At 46.0% G+C, this 17,750-nt stretch overlaps 1 protein-coding gene across 3 annotated transcripts in view; it reads right to left on the minus strand.

The window, feature by feature from the left end:
• DSP (desmoplakin) overlaps positions 1 to 17,492 on the minus strand; it is a 42,214-nt gene extending 24,722 nt beyond the window's left edge. For 2 of the 3 annotated variants that reach the window (XM_065884601.1, XM_065884600.1), the window contains exons 1-4: positions 17,165 to 17,358; positions 5,158 to 5,257; positions 3,682 to 3,830; positions 2,800 to 2,974 (exon numbers count right to left, since the gene is read on the minus strand). In XM_065884601.1, coding sequence (XP_065740673.1) covers positions 2,800 to 2,974; positions 3,682 to 3,830; positions 5,158 to 5,257; positions 17,165 to 17,358 — 618 coding nt within the window. Of the gene's footprint in view, positions 1 to 2,799; positions 2,975 to 3,681; positions 3,831 to 5,157; positions 5,258 to 17,164 lie in introns of all 3 variants that reach the window. The other variant, XM_065884602.1, reaches the window with a different exon arrangement.
• Positions 17,493 to 17,750: the final 258 nt, after the last annotated feature.

Below are 17,750 nucleotides of genomic sequence, written 5' to 3' on the forward strand. Positions count from 1 at the left end.
CAACACAGTAATAAGTTGGGGGTCCCCTCAACTTATGTGTCCCTAGCTCAAGATGGGCTGAGGAGAGATGATTCCAAAATGAGATCCTTAAAACCTAGATCGTGTCCTCTAAAGAAAAAAAATCTACCTGTGCACATGCAAGTGGCCTGTGTGTATATACAGCTGTGGGTGCGCACCTACGTACAATATTATAAGATACTGATAGAAGTTTCAATGTTCAGTTATTTTTAAATGTGCATTAATAATAGTTCATTAAGCTCAGACAGGTACTACTTCCCAAGCTAAACAGTTGACCCAAGAGACGTTTTCATTGTTTATTTCTTCAAATTGTGTTGAGCAATGTGATTTTTGACTCTTTAAATCCAGAATTTAGCATTGCCTTTCGGGATGCAAAACTCCCCCCATGACCCATTTCAAAGAGAAGTTACAATATATACCCAATGCCTTCATTTCAATGAATGTTGGCAATATGAAGATGGTGGATTTATGTTAGCTTTTTAAAAATTAAATCTAACTTTCTAATTTGAGTCTCCACTACTTCGATTTAAGAATGCCACACAGTAAGAATCAAACATATTATTTCACAAGATTCGTACTGTGGCGAGTCTATTGTCTTTCTTTTGCATGAGCTCATGTAAATTTCCAAATCACCTGTGTCATCTCTCGGACATGCTGAGGGCAAACATTCCAGACTGGTATTGCAGCAAGAACATAACTAACACACATTGTTCTAAGCCACACCCATGTTCTGGTGTACTTGGCGAGCCTTCAGAAAGCGCAGCCATCAGACAACTGTAAGTTACCCAGGACTCTGACCTTTCTCTCCCATGGCTCATTTCGACTTTAAAGCAGAAACAAGCGAGTACACTGGGAAATTAATGAGATGACCAGGCTCCCGATCCCACCTCTCATTACCAGCCAGGTGTACAGTATCTGCCCCATCCATCAGCAGAAACACAAATCAGGGAAACACAACCCTGGCCCAGGAGCTGTGTGACTGCGTACGGACTGTGCCTCTGGGGACACTTCTCCCTTATCAGCTGGCCCTACAGCTCAGTCCGCTGGGAGTGAGAGGAAGAATGCAGGCTACGCTTAGGGGAAGAAGGGATAAGAGGAACGCCAGAGCAAACAAGCAGCAAGTGATAAAACCGCTTTTAATCCCTTTGAAACCCTGGGGGCTACCTGATCTGAAAAGCAGCGGCTCATCAGTTGCATCTGTAAGAGGGGTGCACCCCACCCCCTCTCCCCGACCACCCGCCATGACAGAAAACTGAGTCCACGTGATAATGCCGTTTTCCAAAATTTTTAAATGCTGAGCTACAGAAGATTCTTACAAAGCTACACCCAACATGAATACAGAAAATGACAAATTATGAGCTGTCATGTTATAGAACTGTCAGAGTGACTAAGAAGAAATGAGGGAATTTGCCATTTCATAAGTAATCTGGTTCAAAGGCTGTTTCACCTAACGTCTGTCACTGGTCACTGACCCTCCCCATGCAGTTCAAGCCCCATGAGCCTGGCCCAGCCTTCTCTGCTGGCTCCATTCCACAGGGACGGGAGTGCCAGCCCTCCCCCACTCCCATCTGAGCGGGGTTTTAGTACAGCTCATGCAGAAAAATTTAGCATTTGGCTTTATGTATCTTGTTTTCTTCAATAATATTCCTTTTCAGGGCTATGCGACATAAGCTTTGAACCTCATTTTCTGGCATGGTGCCAAAACATAGTAAATACTCCAGAAACGTGTGTTCAAAGATTAGAAGGGACTTGGGAAACATGCAAATAGGTTTGTATTTAGGTTTCTGGGATTACAACTGACTCTCCTCCTCTATAAACCCCGCCTTCTTGTAAGTGCTATAAAGTCTTTATAATACGTGGGAGAAAAGGTTAACTGAATGAATGAATGCACACATGCATGTTTAGTTGCATAAGCCCTCACACTTGCCGAAGAACACCTACAAAAATCTTCAAGTGGCTGAGAAACTTCAGAACCACTGCTAAATTGGTCCAACAAGTGATAAAACCACTATCTCCAACAACGACAACTGCATCTCTGTACAACTGATCATTCTAACACGCCCACCTCCTCACGAGAAGGACAGCTCATCAGGATCGAGTTTTCATTACAAAATTCCCATCTACATTCATTACAGCACATAATTACTACATAAAACAACAAAACAATAATTAGCACTGAAACATCCTTTGTAGAAACTCCAGTTCTAGGGAAAGGCTCAGCACCTCTGGTGCCAGTATTTCACTTCTCTCCCACATCAGTGATGTCATGATTGCACAAGACAACTGACACTTCAAAAATATAAGGTTAGGCAACCAACGAGCGCAAACCAGAAGGTCCAGCTCTACTGCGTGTCTAGCTCCTCCAATTTGTTAACATTTTAAATGAACCTCCACAATGTTCCCTTTTTCTCTCTTAAGTACCTCTCATTAACACCTGAAGAGCTCAGCGATGAAGTTTTTTAGCGCATGAACTCCCATAACAGATCTTCCAGCTGTGAACGGTGAGAACTAGATTTTCACCATCTACCAATTCAGTGATACGTGTTAAATATTACCTACGTGATGAAGTACGACTATAAAGCAATGAGGCTGGTTCCCTAAGTCACACGGGGAAGAAAAAAATCCCTGAATTTTCACCTATTTCAAAGTAAAAGAAGATGAGGAAACGCCGAAAACAGCAAGTGGTTGTTGTCAGCTGACGTCCCGACCCCCATCCCGCCAGGTCTGCACACCTGGCCAGGATCTCGGAGAACAAAGCTCCTCCCACCGGAAGCTGCTTACCCTCTGCTGCTGCATCCACCCCAGACACTCGCTGGTGAGGCGCTTGGTGACTTCATCCCACCCGGAGCCACTCTGGCAGGTGTACCCTCCACCTCCCTTGGAGCTGGCCCTTCGGACTCGAGGGACACTGATGGCTTTGTAAAGGGCTCGCATTTGCTCCTGGAGCTGCAGCAGTCTGAAAGGAAAGGAAAACAATCACACCACTGCCGGAAAACAGCCCATGAAACATGTCCTGGCCAAATGGCCTCCTCAGTGTCAGTACAGAGATCACAAATGTTTTACTCATAGATTTTTTTTTTCTTGATCACATGCAAAGCCTTAAATATTCTGATGCTCCAAGCCTGAAGCATCACAGCAAGTGTAACTGCCTTTGCCCAGCCTGGCAGCATCCTGTACCTTCTCACAAGTTCCACCCTGGGAATTTCCTAGGACCATGCGCCCTGGGTAGTGTGATCTCAAAATCAGGCTACACACCTCTGCTTTAAACGGCATTTTCAACTCTGTTGAGTCTCATTTCTGTATGCATTAAACTGAGCTGGACTTAATTTTAGACTCTTCAAAGTCAATTGCTGTGCCAAAGGTCTTTGCTGCCCCCTAAGTGGAAGCACAGTGAACATCTCACAGCAAACTCAACTCTTCAAAAGAAGCACGCCCTCTTGGGCGGGTCTGTTTAGTTCTTCGCATGGCAGCTTTGTGATTCCACAACAGATGAAGGTAGTGGGTTTAGTCAATTTGTATTAGAGACACATTAAGCTGCAAAATACCAAGCAAGGGAGCCCTTTCTGGGGAATATCTGTGCTTTCTTCAGGGAAGACCTGGGTCAGGGGATTGAGTGCAACTCCACGAGGCCTGTGGGCACCACGCTCGCTCTGCGGGCAATACCTTTTCTGATAGACATCACAGGGCTGGCCCATCTGCCGCATCTCTCTAATCAAGCTGTCGGTAATTTCCATCTGATCGTTGGCCTGGGCAAAACACTCATCCAGTTCTCTGCTCTGCGCCAGCTGTATACCATCTCCGTACTTCAGTTCCTACAAGAAAGAAGTCACATGAAGGAAACACATAATACTGGAGAGAAAAGCTTCATGCGTATTACTAGAAGCAAAAGCTTCTGCTATAAACTTAAATGTTATCAGTCCCCTGCCCCGTTCCACGTAAGTGCAAAAAATCTCTAACTGAAAACTGTCTTATTAATTTCAAATAGGGAGGTAAATTAGGGAGATTCACGAAGCAAAATTTGTAGCCTATATTTTAAATTTTCAGACGCCTTTAAAAGCATATTCACAGAGTGCTGACCTTTCCCTTGCTTCAGTGTTAAATGCCTATCTTTCTTATTTTCACAGGACACTCATCTAACTGTTATTTCACTGTGATAAGAACACTGTACCAGATGAGGTCTTTTTTTTTTTTTTCTGGTACACGAGCCTCTCACCGCTGTGGCCTCTCCCACTGCGGAGCGCAGGCTCCGGACACGCAGGCTCAGAGGCCATGGCTCACGGGCCCAGCTGCTCTGCAGCATGTGGGATCCTCCTGGACCGGGGCACGAACCCGCGTCCCCTGCATCGGCAGGTGGACCCTCCACCACTGCGCCACCAGGGAAGCCCCCAGATGAGGTCTTTTTTACACACAAACTGAGCTCTTCCTGCAACTTGTGGGAGATAACTTTTTGGTTCTTAAAAAGAAAGCTGTCTAGTTGATTGTATTGAGCCAATCAATTTCCTGGTTTTGAGGATGGGTGATACTTAGTGAGATGGCCACCTTTGGGGGGAGCTGGGTGATGGATACTCGGAAAATATCATGGGTCTCATGCCTTCTAGGCCTGTTTCAATAAGATCCTAAGTTATCTCTGTAACATCAAGAAATACTGTGAGGCTTTCACGAATGTTACCATTTCCCCTCAATTTTCAGTTGCTTATTTATCCATATTTTGTACTGTTTCTCATGTAGAATTGTTCTCACAAGATGGTAAATTTTCCTGAAAAAAGACATTAAATTGATGGTGTACATCACAACCCATGACAATCCAGTGACAGAAACATGTCAGGTTGCACCTCTAGGAAAAGAAAGCCTTACAAAATCAGAGAAATGACAACAGGTTGTTGCAATTCCCAAAGGGTGTTAATCCGTAGTGTAAATATTTGTTGGGAAGAAAACTGGTTCCCATTGTTAAGCCAACACTGCAAGTAAGTTAGGAAGATAGACATCCCGCTCTTGTCTGTTTTGATAAAAAGCATCTCTGAACACTAGGAGGGCAGGGAGAGAATGCACAGGTCAGCGCTATGAGTCTAAGTTAACCAGGAGCAAAACCAGGTACAAAACCAGGTGTGGACAGTCCTTCAGGAGAAAAAGAAAGCTCACCGGCTGCACGATCAGCTCGGCCCGCATCAAACAATCCGAGCAGTTCTGCAGAAGCTCCTGGATGGTGTTCTGGTTCTGCCTGGACATCGTTCCGGTTTGACTGATGAGCAGACACACAGAAAGAAAATATGAAAAATTTTTTTCAATTTTGAACTCATTTTAAACTTTCAAAAAAGCTGCAAAAAACAAGACAAAAACACTTCTGTAGGCCCTTCACCCAGACCGCCCAATGGTTCACACTGGTCACGTCTCTGTGTTCCCCTCCCCCCTGTATGTGTGTATATCTATTTATAGTATATATACATTTTTCTGAACCACTTGAGAACAATCACACTTCTTTATCCCAAAATATTCCAGCATGTATTTCCTAAGAACAAAGCCATTCCATTATATAACCACAGTACAATTTCCAAAAGCAAGACATTTAAAAATGATGGAATATGATTTTCTAATCTACAGAACTTTTTCAAATTGTACTAACCTTCACACCAAGTTTTGGGGTTTTTTTTTTGGTTTTTTTCTGGTGTAAAATCTAATCCAGAAATATTCTTTTGAGTTGTGAAAACACATTTCCAGCATCTTCTCTGTCACCCCTCTCCCTTCATCCCACATCAATGCCATCACCAGTCCTGGGAAAGGTGGCATCAGACCCAGAGCTGCAGGGTTTCATTGACCAGTCTGGCTGAGGACAATGGTAGGAGACGAAAGAAAAGCTTATTCTGCAAAAATATTTTCTGCAACCAGAAAAAGCTGATAATGGTAAAGGAAGGATGGGGTAAGGAAAGTGCTGGGAAATTTAAATAGCTTTAATGCAAAAAGAAGCCACTTTTCCTTTCAGGATGACCCCAGAATATTATCCTGTACAATGATGCTCATCCACATGTATATATCCAATGTAGCACTATTCTGGAAGACAGGTAGCAGAAACCTTAAAACGACCGTGGTGTTTAAGAAGAATGTTGTAGATATTCTACATTTTAAAGAAAGAGATTATAGAAATTCAGTTTGCTCCAGATACAAGTAAAAAGAGTAATCTATCATAAAACAAGTCTTACTTTTTAATTTGCCAGGATACATTATGCTACAGCACAGCCTGCTACGGCTTAGTTTAAGAGAGATTTAAAGCACATTAAATTATTAACGTTCAGGAAAGGCCTTATGAATGTCCTACAAGAAAGCTGAGTTCCTCCAGGGCTTCTGAGCTACCAGCCAGGCTGGCTTGAGCTTTCAGATAAAACAGACACCTGTTCAATGTACTGAACTTTCTTTTATGTGTGTCTGTGTCGGGAAGGGAGTCTGTGTGCGTTTTAAAGAAAGAATTTCTGGACTTCCCTGGTGGCGCAGTGGTTAAGAATCTGCCTGCCAATGCAGGGGACACGGGTTCGAGCCCTGGTCCAGGAAGATCCCACATGCGGCGGAGCAACTAAACCCGTGCACCACAACTACCGAGCCTGTGCTCTAGAGCCCACGAGCCGCAACTACCGAGCCCGTGCTCCGCAACAAGAGAAAGCCCACGTGCAGCAACGAAGACCCAAAGCAGCCAAAAATAAATACATTTTTTTTCTAATTTTTATTTTATTTATTTATTTGCGCCAGGTCTTAGTTGCAGCATGCTTGTGGGATCTAGTTCCCTGACCAGGGATCGAACCCAGGCCTCCTGCATTGGGAGCTCAGAGTCTTAAGCCCTGTGCCACCAGGGAAGTCCCAATAAATAAATTTTTTAAATAAATAAATAATGAAGAAAGAATTTCACTGTTTAAAAAAAACGTTTGAAAAGCACAGGCTGTACTAGGCAGAGATAGGGTAAAGTCACAAGAATGTAGGAAACTTCTCCCACCGCCCCTTGATTCTGCCTCATTTCACATCAGACAGGCGCTTTCTCTCTCTGCCGGCCAGGCTTCCCTGCAAGCCAGCCCTGGCTGAAAGTATGTGGGTGAGAAACCAGCTCTCCTGGGAACCAGTGCCAGATGAGGCCGCAGCTCCTCCAGGCAGGCCCTGGCACTGCCCACCCATCAACACCAGGGCACCGCACCCCCCCCCCCCCCCGCATGAATGCTGCCCTTCTCTGCCTGCCACTCAGAATCAGACAGGAAACCTGGCACACTTCTCGGATTGCTGAGATGTTAACAGGACTCCATCCGTTGTCAAAACTTGTGCAAAATTCCACTTGACTTAGAACACTTTCCAAAATGCACCCATTATAACAGGGAGGAAAGAAATTCAAGAGACAAAGGGAAAAAAAGAAAAAAGAGAGACAAAGGGAGAAATACAGAAACATCACTGAGAAGTCTAGGATGGGTAAGTAATTAGGGAGGTCCTGTGTAATTAGATTTGTTTTCTTTAATGAAGGGGCATGAGAGGCCCTTTCTTCTGAAACATTTAGTAATTCTGGTCAGCAGTTGGGTTCAGAGGGTGATTCCCACAGAGAATGCCAGTCCCTTGCATACAAAGGAAAGGGCTCTCTCTTAGCACAGTGGAAAGTCAAGAGTTTCTGAAATGATTTAATAACGTGTGCTACTGTAAAAACTAACACAGTGAGTGCTAAGACAGAGGGAGATGGGGAAACTGGGTGAGGTGTATGAGAACTCCCTCTATCTCTGCAGCTTTTCTATAATCCTAAAATTATTCCAGGATAAAAATGTACAAAAAATAAAAAAGAAGCAGAGAGGCCAAACTCACTTGTGAATGAAAGTTCCAAAGTGTATATACAAGTCTTTTAAAAATGAATTTATGACACTAAATTCATTTGCCAACAAAATATGAAACTCTTCAGCTCTTTTTACCCAACTACTAGAGTAGTTAGTTACATGACACTTAGAAATGAACTAAGGAAAAAGAGGTGAGGCAACTAAACACTGGCTTAAAATATTGGTGGACTTGCACTTAAAAAACAGAGAGGTCAAAACAAAACAAAACAAAACAAAACAAAACACCAAAACGGTAACTTCATATGCTGTTAACGATACCAAAAAGAATTACTCATGCTTCACCAACAGGCCTGCCTATGTTCACCGTACACGCCCTTGATAGCCACTAAAACCCTATGTGTTTGCCTTGGCATTTTAGGAATAGATTAACAACCGTCTGCACAAAAATCTAATCTTTCTAAAAGTAAAAAGAAAGAAAAGCTAAAGTGTTAGAACAATGTAATGAAGAATCTTTGGTATTGTGATTTGTCTGTAGGAAAGTATGATCTAATTAACCAAATTTCCTTAGGCACAACTTTTCAAGACTGTGTCTGGTCCTTAAAGCAAGATCTACATATCCCGTTTGTCATCTGTAAGCACCTCACTTCAGTCTGAACATCCTTGGGAAACAGACCATCAAATCGAGCAGGTGGAAGGACAACTCAGGCCCCTGAGGTTTCCTGATGAGAAAAGAGAATCCACCTTCACATTTCAGCTTGCTTGTCCCCTCCCAGTGAAGGATGCACACAGAAATGACTTTACTTAAATCAAGAAGGAAGTGTCTGTGGAGAGGCTTTCGACTCAGTAGACACTCACTCAGATGCTGTGCAGGGCTGGACCGTTCAGCAGGAGAGCCAGGAGAGCATGCTTCAGGGAACACGGGCATTTTGTGTGTCATTCAGAACTTTTTAAGTCAAAAATCATATTTTTTCACATAATTTTAGGTCTTTTGTCTTTTACCTCAGAAATATTCTAGATCTCAGTTTTCTCATCTTTTGGGCTAGGTGCTATCTAAGATTTCCTTAGCTCCTTTGATCTGTAACTTTATTTTATGAGACCACCAAACTCACTCCTCCTACTGAAAATAATCTAAAAGTCTATGTTCTGTGTAAAGGTAGTGAAGTTTCCTCTTCATACTGTGCCATTTGGGAAAATGCAAAATTCCATCATATAGGAAGAAATCATTTTAAAATAAATACTTATTTAACAAGCATATAAGGACTGTAAAAATCCCTAGCCTCAAAGAAATTTTCATCACTGGGACGTATTGGTATTAGGGGTGCAGAGATTTTAAACCATGTTAGGAATTGAACTAACGAGGTCAGAGTTCAATTTTTAAGTCCCATTTCCGTGTCATGGAAGATGAAAGAAGTCATGAAAAAAAAGAAGAAAGAAAGAAAGAAAAGAAAGTTCATTTGGGTCAAATCAATCAAAAAATATTGACTTCTAAACTAAAATTAATAGCTGGCCTTGAAAAAATAACATTTGTCCTTAAAAGTCTTGAACTTTTCTGAAATCTTCTCTTATTTTCAAACTTACAAAGACAAATTATTCATACAACAAAGAACCTGCCTACACTTTTTTTGAAAATTCATTCTAAAACTTGTTTAAACAAGTAAGGGTTCCAACAGTTTACATAAAGATCCCTTCATCAGAGGTTAAAAGGAAAACATGGTCTGGGCCACATGAACGTGTGAACAGTATTAAAGAGCTTTCGATGTTTTATTTTACTACCTCCAAATAACGTCTTTTCTTAAAAAAAAAAGACCCCAAAATTAACTGTGAAGCCACTAGTGTCACACTTTTCCCAAGAATATTATAGACAAAAATACAAGACAAATACTTTGAAGAGAGTCTTGAAGCATTACAAGATATTTTTTAATAGTTACTCTCCTTGCTTTATAAAAGTCATTTTACAATCATCTATTCTGTCCATTAGACACTTGGCCGGTGCCACGTAACTCTGGATTTCTTTTTGTATGTACACGGGGTTGGCCAAAAAGTTCGTAAGAGTCTATGGGAAAACCAGAAGGAACTTTTTGGCCAACCCAATACTTTCTCTCCCATTGGGTTCCTTCTTTCCTTCCTTCCTCTTTCCTTTGACCCTTCTCTCTCTCTCTCTCCCACTCTCTCTCTCTTCTTTTGGTTCATTCCATCAACATAAGGTCCTGGATGTGTGCCGGAAATTATGTCTCACGTGTATTCGGATTCATGGAATATGATAATTATGTAATGCATTAATATTGATCTAAAACCTATCTGCTGAGCTCCTTACAATGTCTAAAACATGTTCCATACGTTATTTTGAGTTTCTTTAAAAGATCTTAAGTAAAAAGAAAAACATCCATGGAGTTTGTAAAAAAAAAAAAAAAAAATTTACATCTTCATTTAAGGACAATACCCTACCTCCAAGACTCACTAAACACATCAGTGGAAATGTCACGTATCAGAAGTTACACACCAAGTGCTTCCGCCTCCATAGAGTTTTCCTGGCACATCTCTGCCCTCCTTCTGCACGAATTATTTACACACCTGTCTGCCCACACCTGGAGAGCAAAGTCTCACACCTTAGTCACTTTCGGCTCCTACGTGCACCTAACAGCACAGTTCCTCACCCAGAAGGTCCTTAACGTATGTTTGTTTGGTTTAGGAAAGTAGAAGAAAAACAAAGGCAAATCGAAGACTGATACGAAGATATTACTACTCATTACCCTGATTTCCAAAGCTCAATCAGGTAGCGCATCTACTGCACCCCAATTCCCCACCAATAGTGGAAAAAAAAAAGGGGGGGCTTCCCTGGTGGCGCAGTGGTTGAGAGTCCGCCTGCCGATGCAGGGGACATGGGTTCGTGCCCCGGTCCGGGAAGATCCCACATGCCGCGGAGCGGCTGGGCCCGTGAGCCATGGCCGCTGAGCCTGCGCGTCCGGAGCCTGTGCTCCGCAGGCGGAGGGGCCACAGCAGTGAGAGGCCCGCGTACCGCCAAAAAAAAAAAAAAAAAGGTTTTCTCTATCAATTTTAGGAAGAAGGCCTCCTCTGGACCCTCATCTTGTCCTCACCCAGGAGCTTTGGAAGCGGTACTCTAATAAAAGTTCCACTGCCTTTCCATGTTTGCTATTTTCACAGTTTTTGGTGGCTTGGGTGGGGGCCGGGGAGGGCAACCTGATCACAAATCATTAACTTCATAAAGAGTTCGGGGTCCACCCCGTTCTCAGCCACTTCCGGCTGGACAGCCTGTGACTCGGAGCAAGTTAGTAGACTCGCGGGGCCTAGGGTTTCTGCAGGAACACAGTCACCTCTCGGGGCTGGCCTGATGTTGAGAGAAGCAGCCAGCGAGGTCTGTATAAAGCCCGGCAGAAACTAAATCCTCGCTGCGAGATCGTTCGTACAGGGGAAGCTGCTGTTGTGACATGATTCTTAAGTTTTGCTTTTATTTTTCATTTTGTGTTTTTTGCCCCAGTTCATGATTTTGCAGTTCACCCAGTTCACAATTTTAAGGATATCCTGCAAGCACACTGGAGGTGGAGTGAGAAGCGCAAAAAAGGAAAGAAGAAGAAATGATGATTGGGTATGAAGTGTGAGGCATTTGAGACTTTCTCAGGTAATTTTTAATTCCTAAAATTATCTACGAGACCTAAAAAAAGGTTTGAGACAATTCAAAGACAGAGATACATTGTAACTGCGTGAAAGACGTCTTTTGAAGGGATAAGAGAATTCAGAAAAAGATGCTTTCCTTTCCTTTCTTAAATGGGGATGAATATTTGACCCTTACAAATTCAAGGCCAAAACAGGGACTTCTGTTTTGAATTCCTTCCCTATGTGAAAACTTACATTCATTCTGATGCCTAAAAAAAATCGTTTACAAGTTATCTGGTTATCCACCAAGAGGCCAACTCCTTTTTAATTTTTTTCAGGTACCTTACGAAGCAAGGGATATTACGTTTGCATGTCACACATTTGAATTCCAGGCAATAAAACTCAGACCTATGGCCTGCAGCCTCTCACTCTGGTGTCCTCATTTTCATGAAATGTAGATTTCACATTCCTGAGGTCTCTGAAGGTCCTGGACCCTCCCAGCCCAAGGTGCTGGTGATAAGGTGCACGTGATGGGGCTGCCCTGGCATTTTATGGCATGCTGAGGCTTGGGGTCCGTGGGGCAGTGGCTTCAACATCAGAACCACCCCTGCCCATTTTCCCAGGAGGGCCAGAGGGAGACGGAGAAAAAGCAAAGGGCGGGGCGGCAGGGCCCCAGGCACCAAGGCCTCGGGACTGAGGCACTTCTTCCAGAACCTTTGAAAAGTCTGGAAAGACTGGCTGGCTGAGGGCTGAGTTAAGACTCCCCAAGACACACCCAAGCCCTCCTCGGCTCCACCCGAAGATGTCAGCGTGGAGGCATCAGCACTTTTTTGTCTTTCCCAAGACATTTCAGGCACCTGGACAACAATGAAATGCCGCCCATGTTTACAGAAAAGATTAACTACTTGCTGCAAGCTGCTCTGTAGATGTGCCTGACATTCAGTGGGCTTAATGCAGCATCCCACTGTGCTTCATTCCTCAGCAGATGGAAACTCTACGGGAGTGTGAATGCAAGAACACAATGGCTATGAAATATTTCCCAGGAATGCACCAATTTAAAACGAAGTAAAAACTCCTATTGGATAGAAGAGTTTACAAGAAGAGGTGAATTCTAATAACTAAAGTTAGATCTTTTCTTGCACCATCGTGGTATACTGGATTCAAATGCAGCTCAATTACTAACTTACCTGCTTGACCTAAGCCAAGTCATCTAACTCCTTTAACCTCAGTTTCCCACCTGTGAAATGGGAAGTCTGTCGTGAGGCTTGAGATAACAATATACCTGGCACATGGTGGGTGTTGGCCAGGCAATGGTAACTATTATTAACCACTAGATCTGATGTTTGTATAAAATATATAACCTACTCAAACTTCGTCACTATGTAAGTGTTACTACTGCCATATATTAAGCTACACTGAATCTTACTTTGCCATGGTTTCCCAGAAAAATATTTAGAATTACCATTCTGAGTCAGCCAACTCTAAGCCTGTTTTCTCACTCTCCCTTGCCTCTCTGATCCACTTCTGAGCTGAAGCTGTCACTCCATCACATCTACCTCCTGTCCCACTGCCACCAACCTCGACCAGACTTTCATCACCTCCCTCCTTCACTGGTACAACCGCTTCCTTAAGGCAACCCCTCCCACACACTGCTGGCCACAGCAATAATCCTATGGCCCCCTGCGTCGGTCTCATCTCTCTGCTCCTTCAAAGGAGACCTTCACTGGCTCGGATGAGACCTTGCAAGGGTCCCCCCGTGCCTAACCCTAACCCACCACCATGGATTCGAGATCTCCCAGCTTCTGGCCCCAGCCCCTCCTTCCTCCTTCCGTCTCACTGTTTCCCCACTTAAGCGAATGCTCCAAAAGGAGACCGCTCTCTAGGCCTTGAAGTTGCGCCTGCTTTTCCACTTCTCACACTTTTCTCACGCTCTTCTCTCCTCCAGGTGCACTCCCTGCCCACTCTCTTTACCAACTGAAATTCTCCAAAGTCCAAGTCAACACCACTTCCTTTATAATAAAGTCTTACTAGTGCCGCCACTACAGATGTTATCTTGTCCCCTTACGGAGCCTCTGAGTCATGGGTACCGCTCCTGTGCGTTATCCGTTTGTATTATAGTACTCATGTACTTATCTTCCTCTGAAGAGCATCTGCTCCCTTCCAGAAGTCTTTGTATTTTCACCTTTGAATCTCCCCGACATCTAACACACAGCAGGTGCTCAGGAAATACTGGCTGAATGAATGAATGAATACATGGACTTGAGGTACTTTGATCCTGTAAGTACAGGGCTGGCTGTCCAGTCTCCTACACAAGTACGTGGTCTAAATGCACAGGATGCCAGAGGGCAGAGGGAGGAGCCCCTGATTTCATGCCAGCTCGGCCATGGTGGACTCCGGGATTTGGGGCAAGTCTTAATTTGTCTCTAAAGTGGAAAAGTGAGGTTTCTGTCCTCAGGACCCCCTTCCACTCTAAAATTAAATGTAAATGCGCCTGTTTAACTTCATGCTGAGAAACAGGCTTCTTTTAAAAGGCAGTTTAAAGCAAACTTTAAAATAGGTATCAAATAGTGATCACACATACTTCGCTTTGGAAATCAAGAGTTCTGGAGAAATGTAAGCATTACCATTTTATGCACATATTTCTGAGGCTCAGTGACTGTATTTGGCTTCTAATCCTATAAATTCCACACTTTGATCAGCGGAAGATCTAACTGGGGGACTCTGTCACTTGGCCACCAAATTTCACTACAGATTTGTAATTTCTTTTAACTACAGGAATAAGACCAGTGTAATTCTGCCATCATTGAAAACAATACAGCATCTCATACAAGAAAAATCCAAAGTTTAAATTTTCAAAAATAAACATCTTAAATTATCAAGCATGAAACATGTGGCAAACTTTAAAATATCAAGAAAAGCAGCGGAAGAAGGTAGATAAAGTAGTTGCAGATCCCATGCAGGGTAAAACAAAGACACAAAGGACAGGTGGGGGAACGAGGGATAATCGGAGTGAGAAACATCCGGTCCTAAACAGTGACAAGTGTTACTAAATAAAGGACAGACAAAGGCAAGAGGCTGTAGATTCACTTTCAAAGGAAAAATAAGATTTGGGCTCCGTACACACTCAAATTAGCTTATTTAGGGAAGGGCTAAATACACACATTGATCATTAAAAAAATCACCAATCTGATTCAGCCAATAAAGTGGGAGTTTTAGAAATAAAGGAGTTTAGAGGCAACCAGTTGCTTTCATACTGGTTTTTTAGGGTTTTTTTTTTTTTTTGGTTTTGTCGCTTTAAAAACAAAACACCTCTATTTAGAAAAACTTTCGGTCAGAAAAGTGCTTTTAAAATCCTTCATCATCATTCACTTAGCAGCGGGCAGTCGAGTCAGAGCTGCCATCCTGCTTCTGCCAAGTGCGTGCCAGGGCCAAACAAATCCTTCCACACAAGACGCTAAAAACCCTAGGAGAACAGGTGCGGTGCGGGCCCCGACCCTCTCCAGTCAGTCGCCCTTATTTTAAAATGCAGACCTCAGCGTTTGCGGGCTACTATGTATTGTGACAACGCTTCGTTTCTAAGGGCAAGTAGCACTAGCGCAGGCCGGGACAGGCCTGGGGAAACTCCAGTACCTGGATCCAGAAAGAACGCCGGCCACATGCTGACTCAAGCCCCCAGCCTGCCGCCCCGCGGCCCTGGCAGCTCGACAGCAACGCGCAGAAAAACAACCTCCCTCCAAGTCAGGTCACTTTTCACTAGAGTCTCTTTCCCCTTCCCGGGGAGATGTTAAAACTTGACAGGTTTATCAACAGCCTTTAGGTTGGAAAAACCGAACACAAGAAATGATGCTATACTAGGAGAAAACATCAAGTCTCGCCCAAATTTAACGTTCGGTGAAGCATCCTTATAAACCGGGTATCTTTATGCAGTTCATTAACCCAGATATTAATTACAAATTTACTTCTACAAGAAGCCAAGGGAGTGAAATATTCCATTAACAACCATGTTTATTGTCAACTTAAAACATAGGGACGCTAAGATAACAGAAGCATATTCAAAGAAAAAGGAACAAAAAAACCACTTGGTTCATAAATGCAGGAAAGAAGCAACCTTGCAAATTCTGACTTGGATTTAAATGTGTGGATTTAAAAGCATGTGCTTTCCAAATACTGCAAGACTGGGAGGGAGAAGTAAAGTTTCAGATTTAAATGGTTGGCCAACTTTTCAAACAAACTTAAAAACCAAAGTGTAAACGAGCAAAAATTTCTCCCTAATGGTTTGGCGTATTTTTTCCTGGAAACCCCCAGGTGCATTTTGTTCATTAAAGAAAGAGCTCCAAGATTGAGACAATTCTTTGCTAGCTCAGAAAGAGAAAATAAATGTTCAAGGTGCTCCGGGAAGATAAAGAAATGAATGAATCGAAGCAGAAAGCAGGCTGCAAGTCGAGTAGTCCGTCCCGGCCCCCAAAACTGCTGGCAAAACAAAAACCCCCTGGAGTGTATTCAGTTTGCTCCTCCCCAGCCTAAGGCCACAAGGCTAGGTCGACAAAGTTCTGGAACTCAGGCCTCTCCCCCCGAAGCCCTACAAGGGAAGGACTTGCAGGGGGCGGGAAAGGGGGGTGAGAGCCGCAAAATTCTCACGGCTCACGTGGGAGAGTCCGGCTCCGGGGACCGGGTAAATGTACGTTCATTATCTTTCTCCACCCGAACCCGATTGACCTCCCCGTCCCCAACCTGGGTTTCCCGGATGATTCGGAGAGGCAGACCCCGCCCTCTTCCCAGGGCGCCCCCAGCATCGCGGGCCGGCCGGGATGGTACGCGGAGCCTCCCCGCCACGGGCCCCTGCCCGCGCTATCCCGCTCAGAGCGCAAGACCCTGCGCCCGCGCTCTGCCACCGAGACACTGAGGCTGTTCCTCGGATGCTTTTTAAAAACCGGGAAACAAAGGGCGCAGGCGCGGGGCCACAGGTGTGCTCGCTGGCGGGGGCTGCCGCGCGGCTAATCCGGGCTGGGGGGACAGGCAGCCGCTCCCGCCGGGAAACTTGGTTTGGGTAGCAGGCGAGGCCGAGGCGGGGCCTTCTCGACCCTCGACCCGCGACCCCGAGCTGCCGGGACGCGCAGCCTCTGCACAAAAGCCCCCGGGTGGCCGAGCAGCCCAGGCGCCGCTGCGGACGTGGTCTCGGGGTGACCACGAGCTTGCGATGAGCCACTAGCCAAAGCCGAGAGCCACGTCCACCCTGGCCACCCGACTGGCCGGAGGCCCCGCTACCCTCGCTGTTTTACTTTTGGTTACAGTTCGAGAGGTTGGGTTTAGTGGTCGCAGCCATGCCCGCCTGACCTCCCACCTGCGGCCCGGGACAAAGGCGAGGCCTCGCTGGGGACAGTCCCGGATACAGCCGGGACCCCCGCCGTCCGCCGCGCCCTGCCTGCACCCTCGCTGGCTGGCCTCGGGCCCCGGCACGCAGGAAGCGAGAAGGGGGGCCCGAGTCCCCGCCGGCAGCGAAGGAGACGCTCCTCTGCGGGTTGGCGCACATGCCCACCCGGTCTGCGCGGTGCGCGGGGACACTCGGTCTTGCCCCAGCGCGAACAGGAAATGCGTGCATGACCTCGGACAAAGAGACTGTCCCCTTTCTGGACCTGAGCTTCCTCGTCGGTCAGAGGTCGACGGTCCCTCCCGGTCCCAGGGTGCTAGGGGAGTGCAGAGACCCCGGCCCACGCACACCGCGCGCTCCGGGTCGGCCCGGTACCCACCAGTAGCCGTCCGAGTTCTGGTCGGTGACCGTGCAGCGCCGGGAGTAGTACATCCTGCTGGTGCCCCCACCACCGCTGCTGCCGCCCCCGCCCCCGCCGCCGGTCATCTCGCAGCGCAGGTCGGGGCCGGAATCGGCGCGGGTCATGCGGCCCAGCGTGTTGATCCGCGGGCTGGAGCCTCCGTTGCAGCTCATGTTGGCTGGCACTCGGAGCGCCGCTCAGCGCCGAGGCGGACGTGAGGGCGGGCCGGCTCGGAGAGAGCGAGGGGCTCCCAGGAGAGGCCCAAACCGGGGACGGGGCTGGGGGCGCAGAAGGATCGCGAGGACGCGCCTCTCCACCGCGGCCGTTCTGGACACTGCGAGCGCGGCACGGCGGGCGGGCGTCGGGCGTCGGGCGCCGGGGACAGCGACGGGCCGGGAGTGGAAGCGGGAGCGAGGGCTGCGGCTCTCAGGGCGGCGAGGACGCAGAGGAGCAGGGCCGTGGCGGGGTGGTGGTGTTGGTCGGCTGGGGCTCGAGTCTCCTCCCCGCTGGCACCCGACGCTGCCGAAGCCACACCTGGCCGGTTTCTTCCCAGGGCGGGGTGCGG

Source organism: Phocoena phocoena, chromosome 10 (assembly GCF_963924675.1).
Source record: "Phocoena phocoena chromosome 10, mPhoPho1.1, whole genome shotgun sequence".
NCBI lineage: Eukaryota > Metazoa > Chordata > Mammalia > Artiodactyla > Phocoenidae > Phocoena > Phocoena phocoena.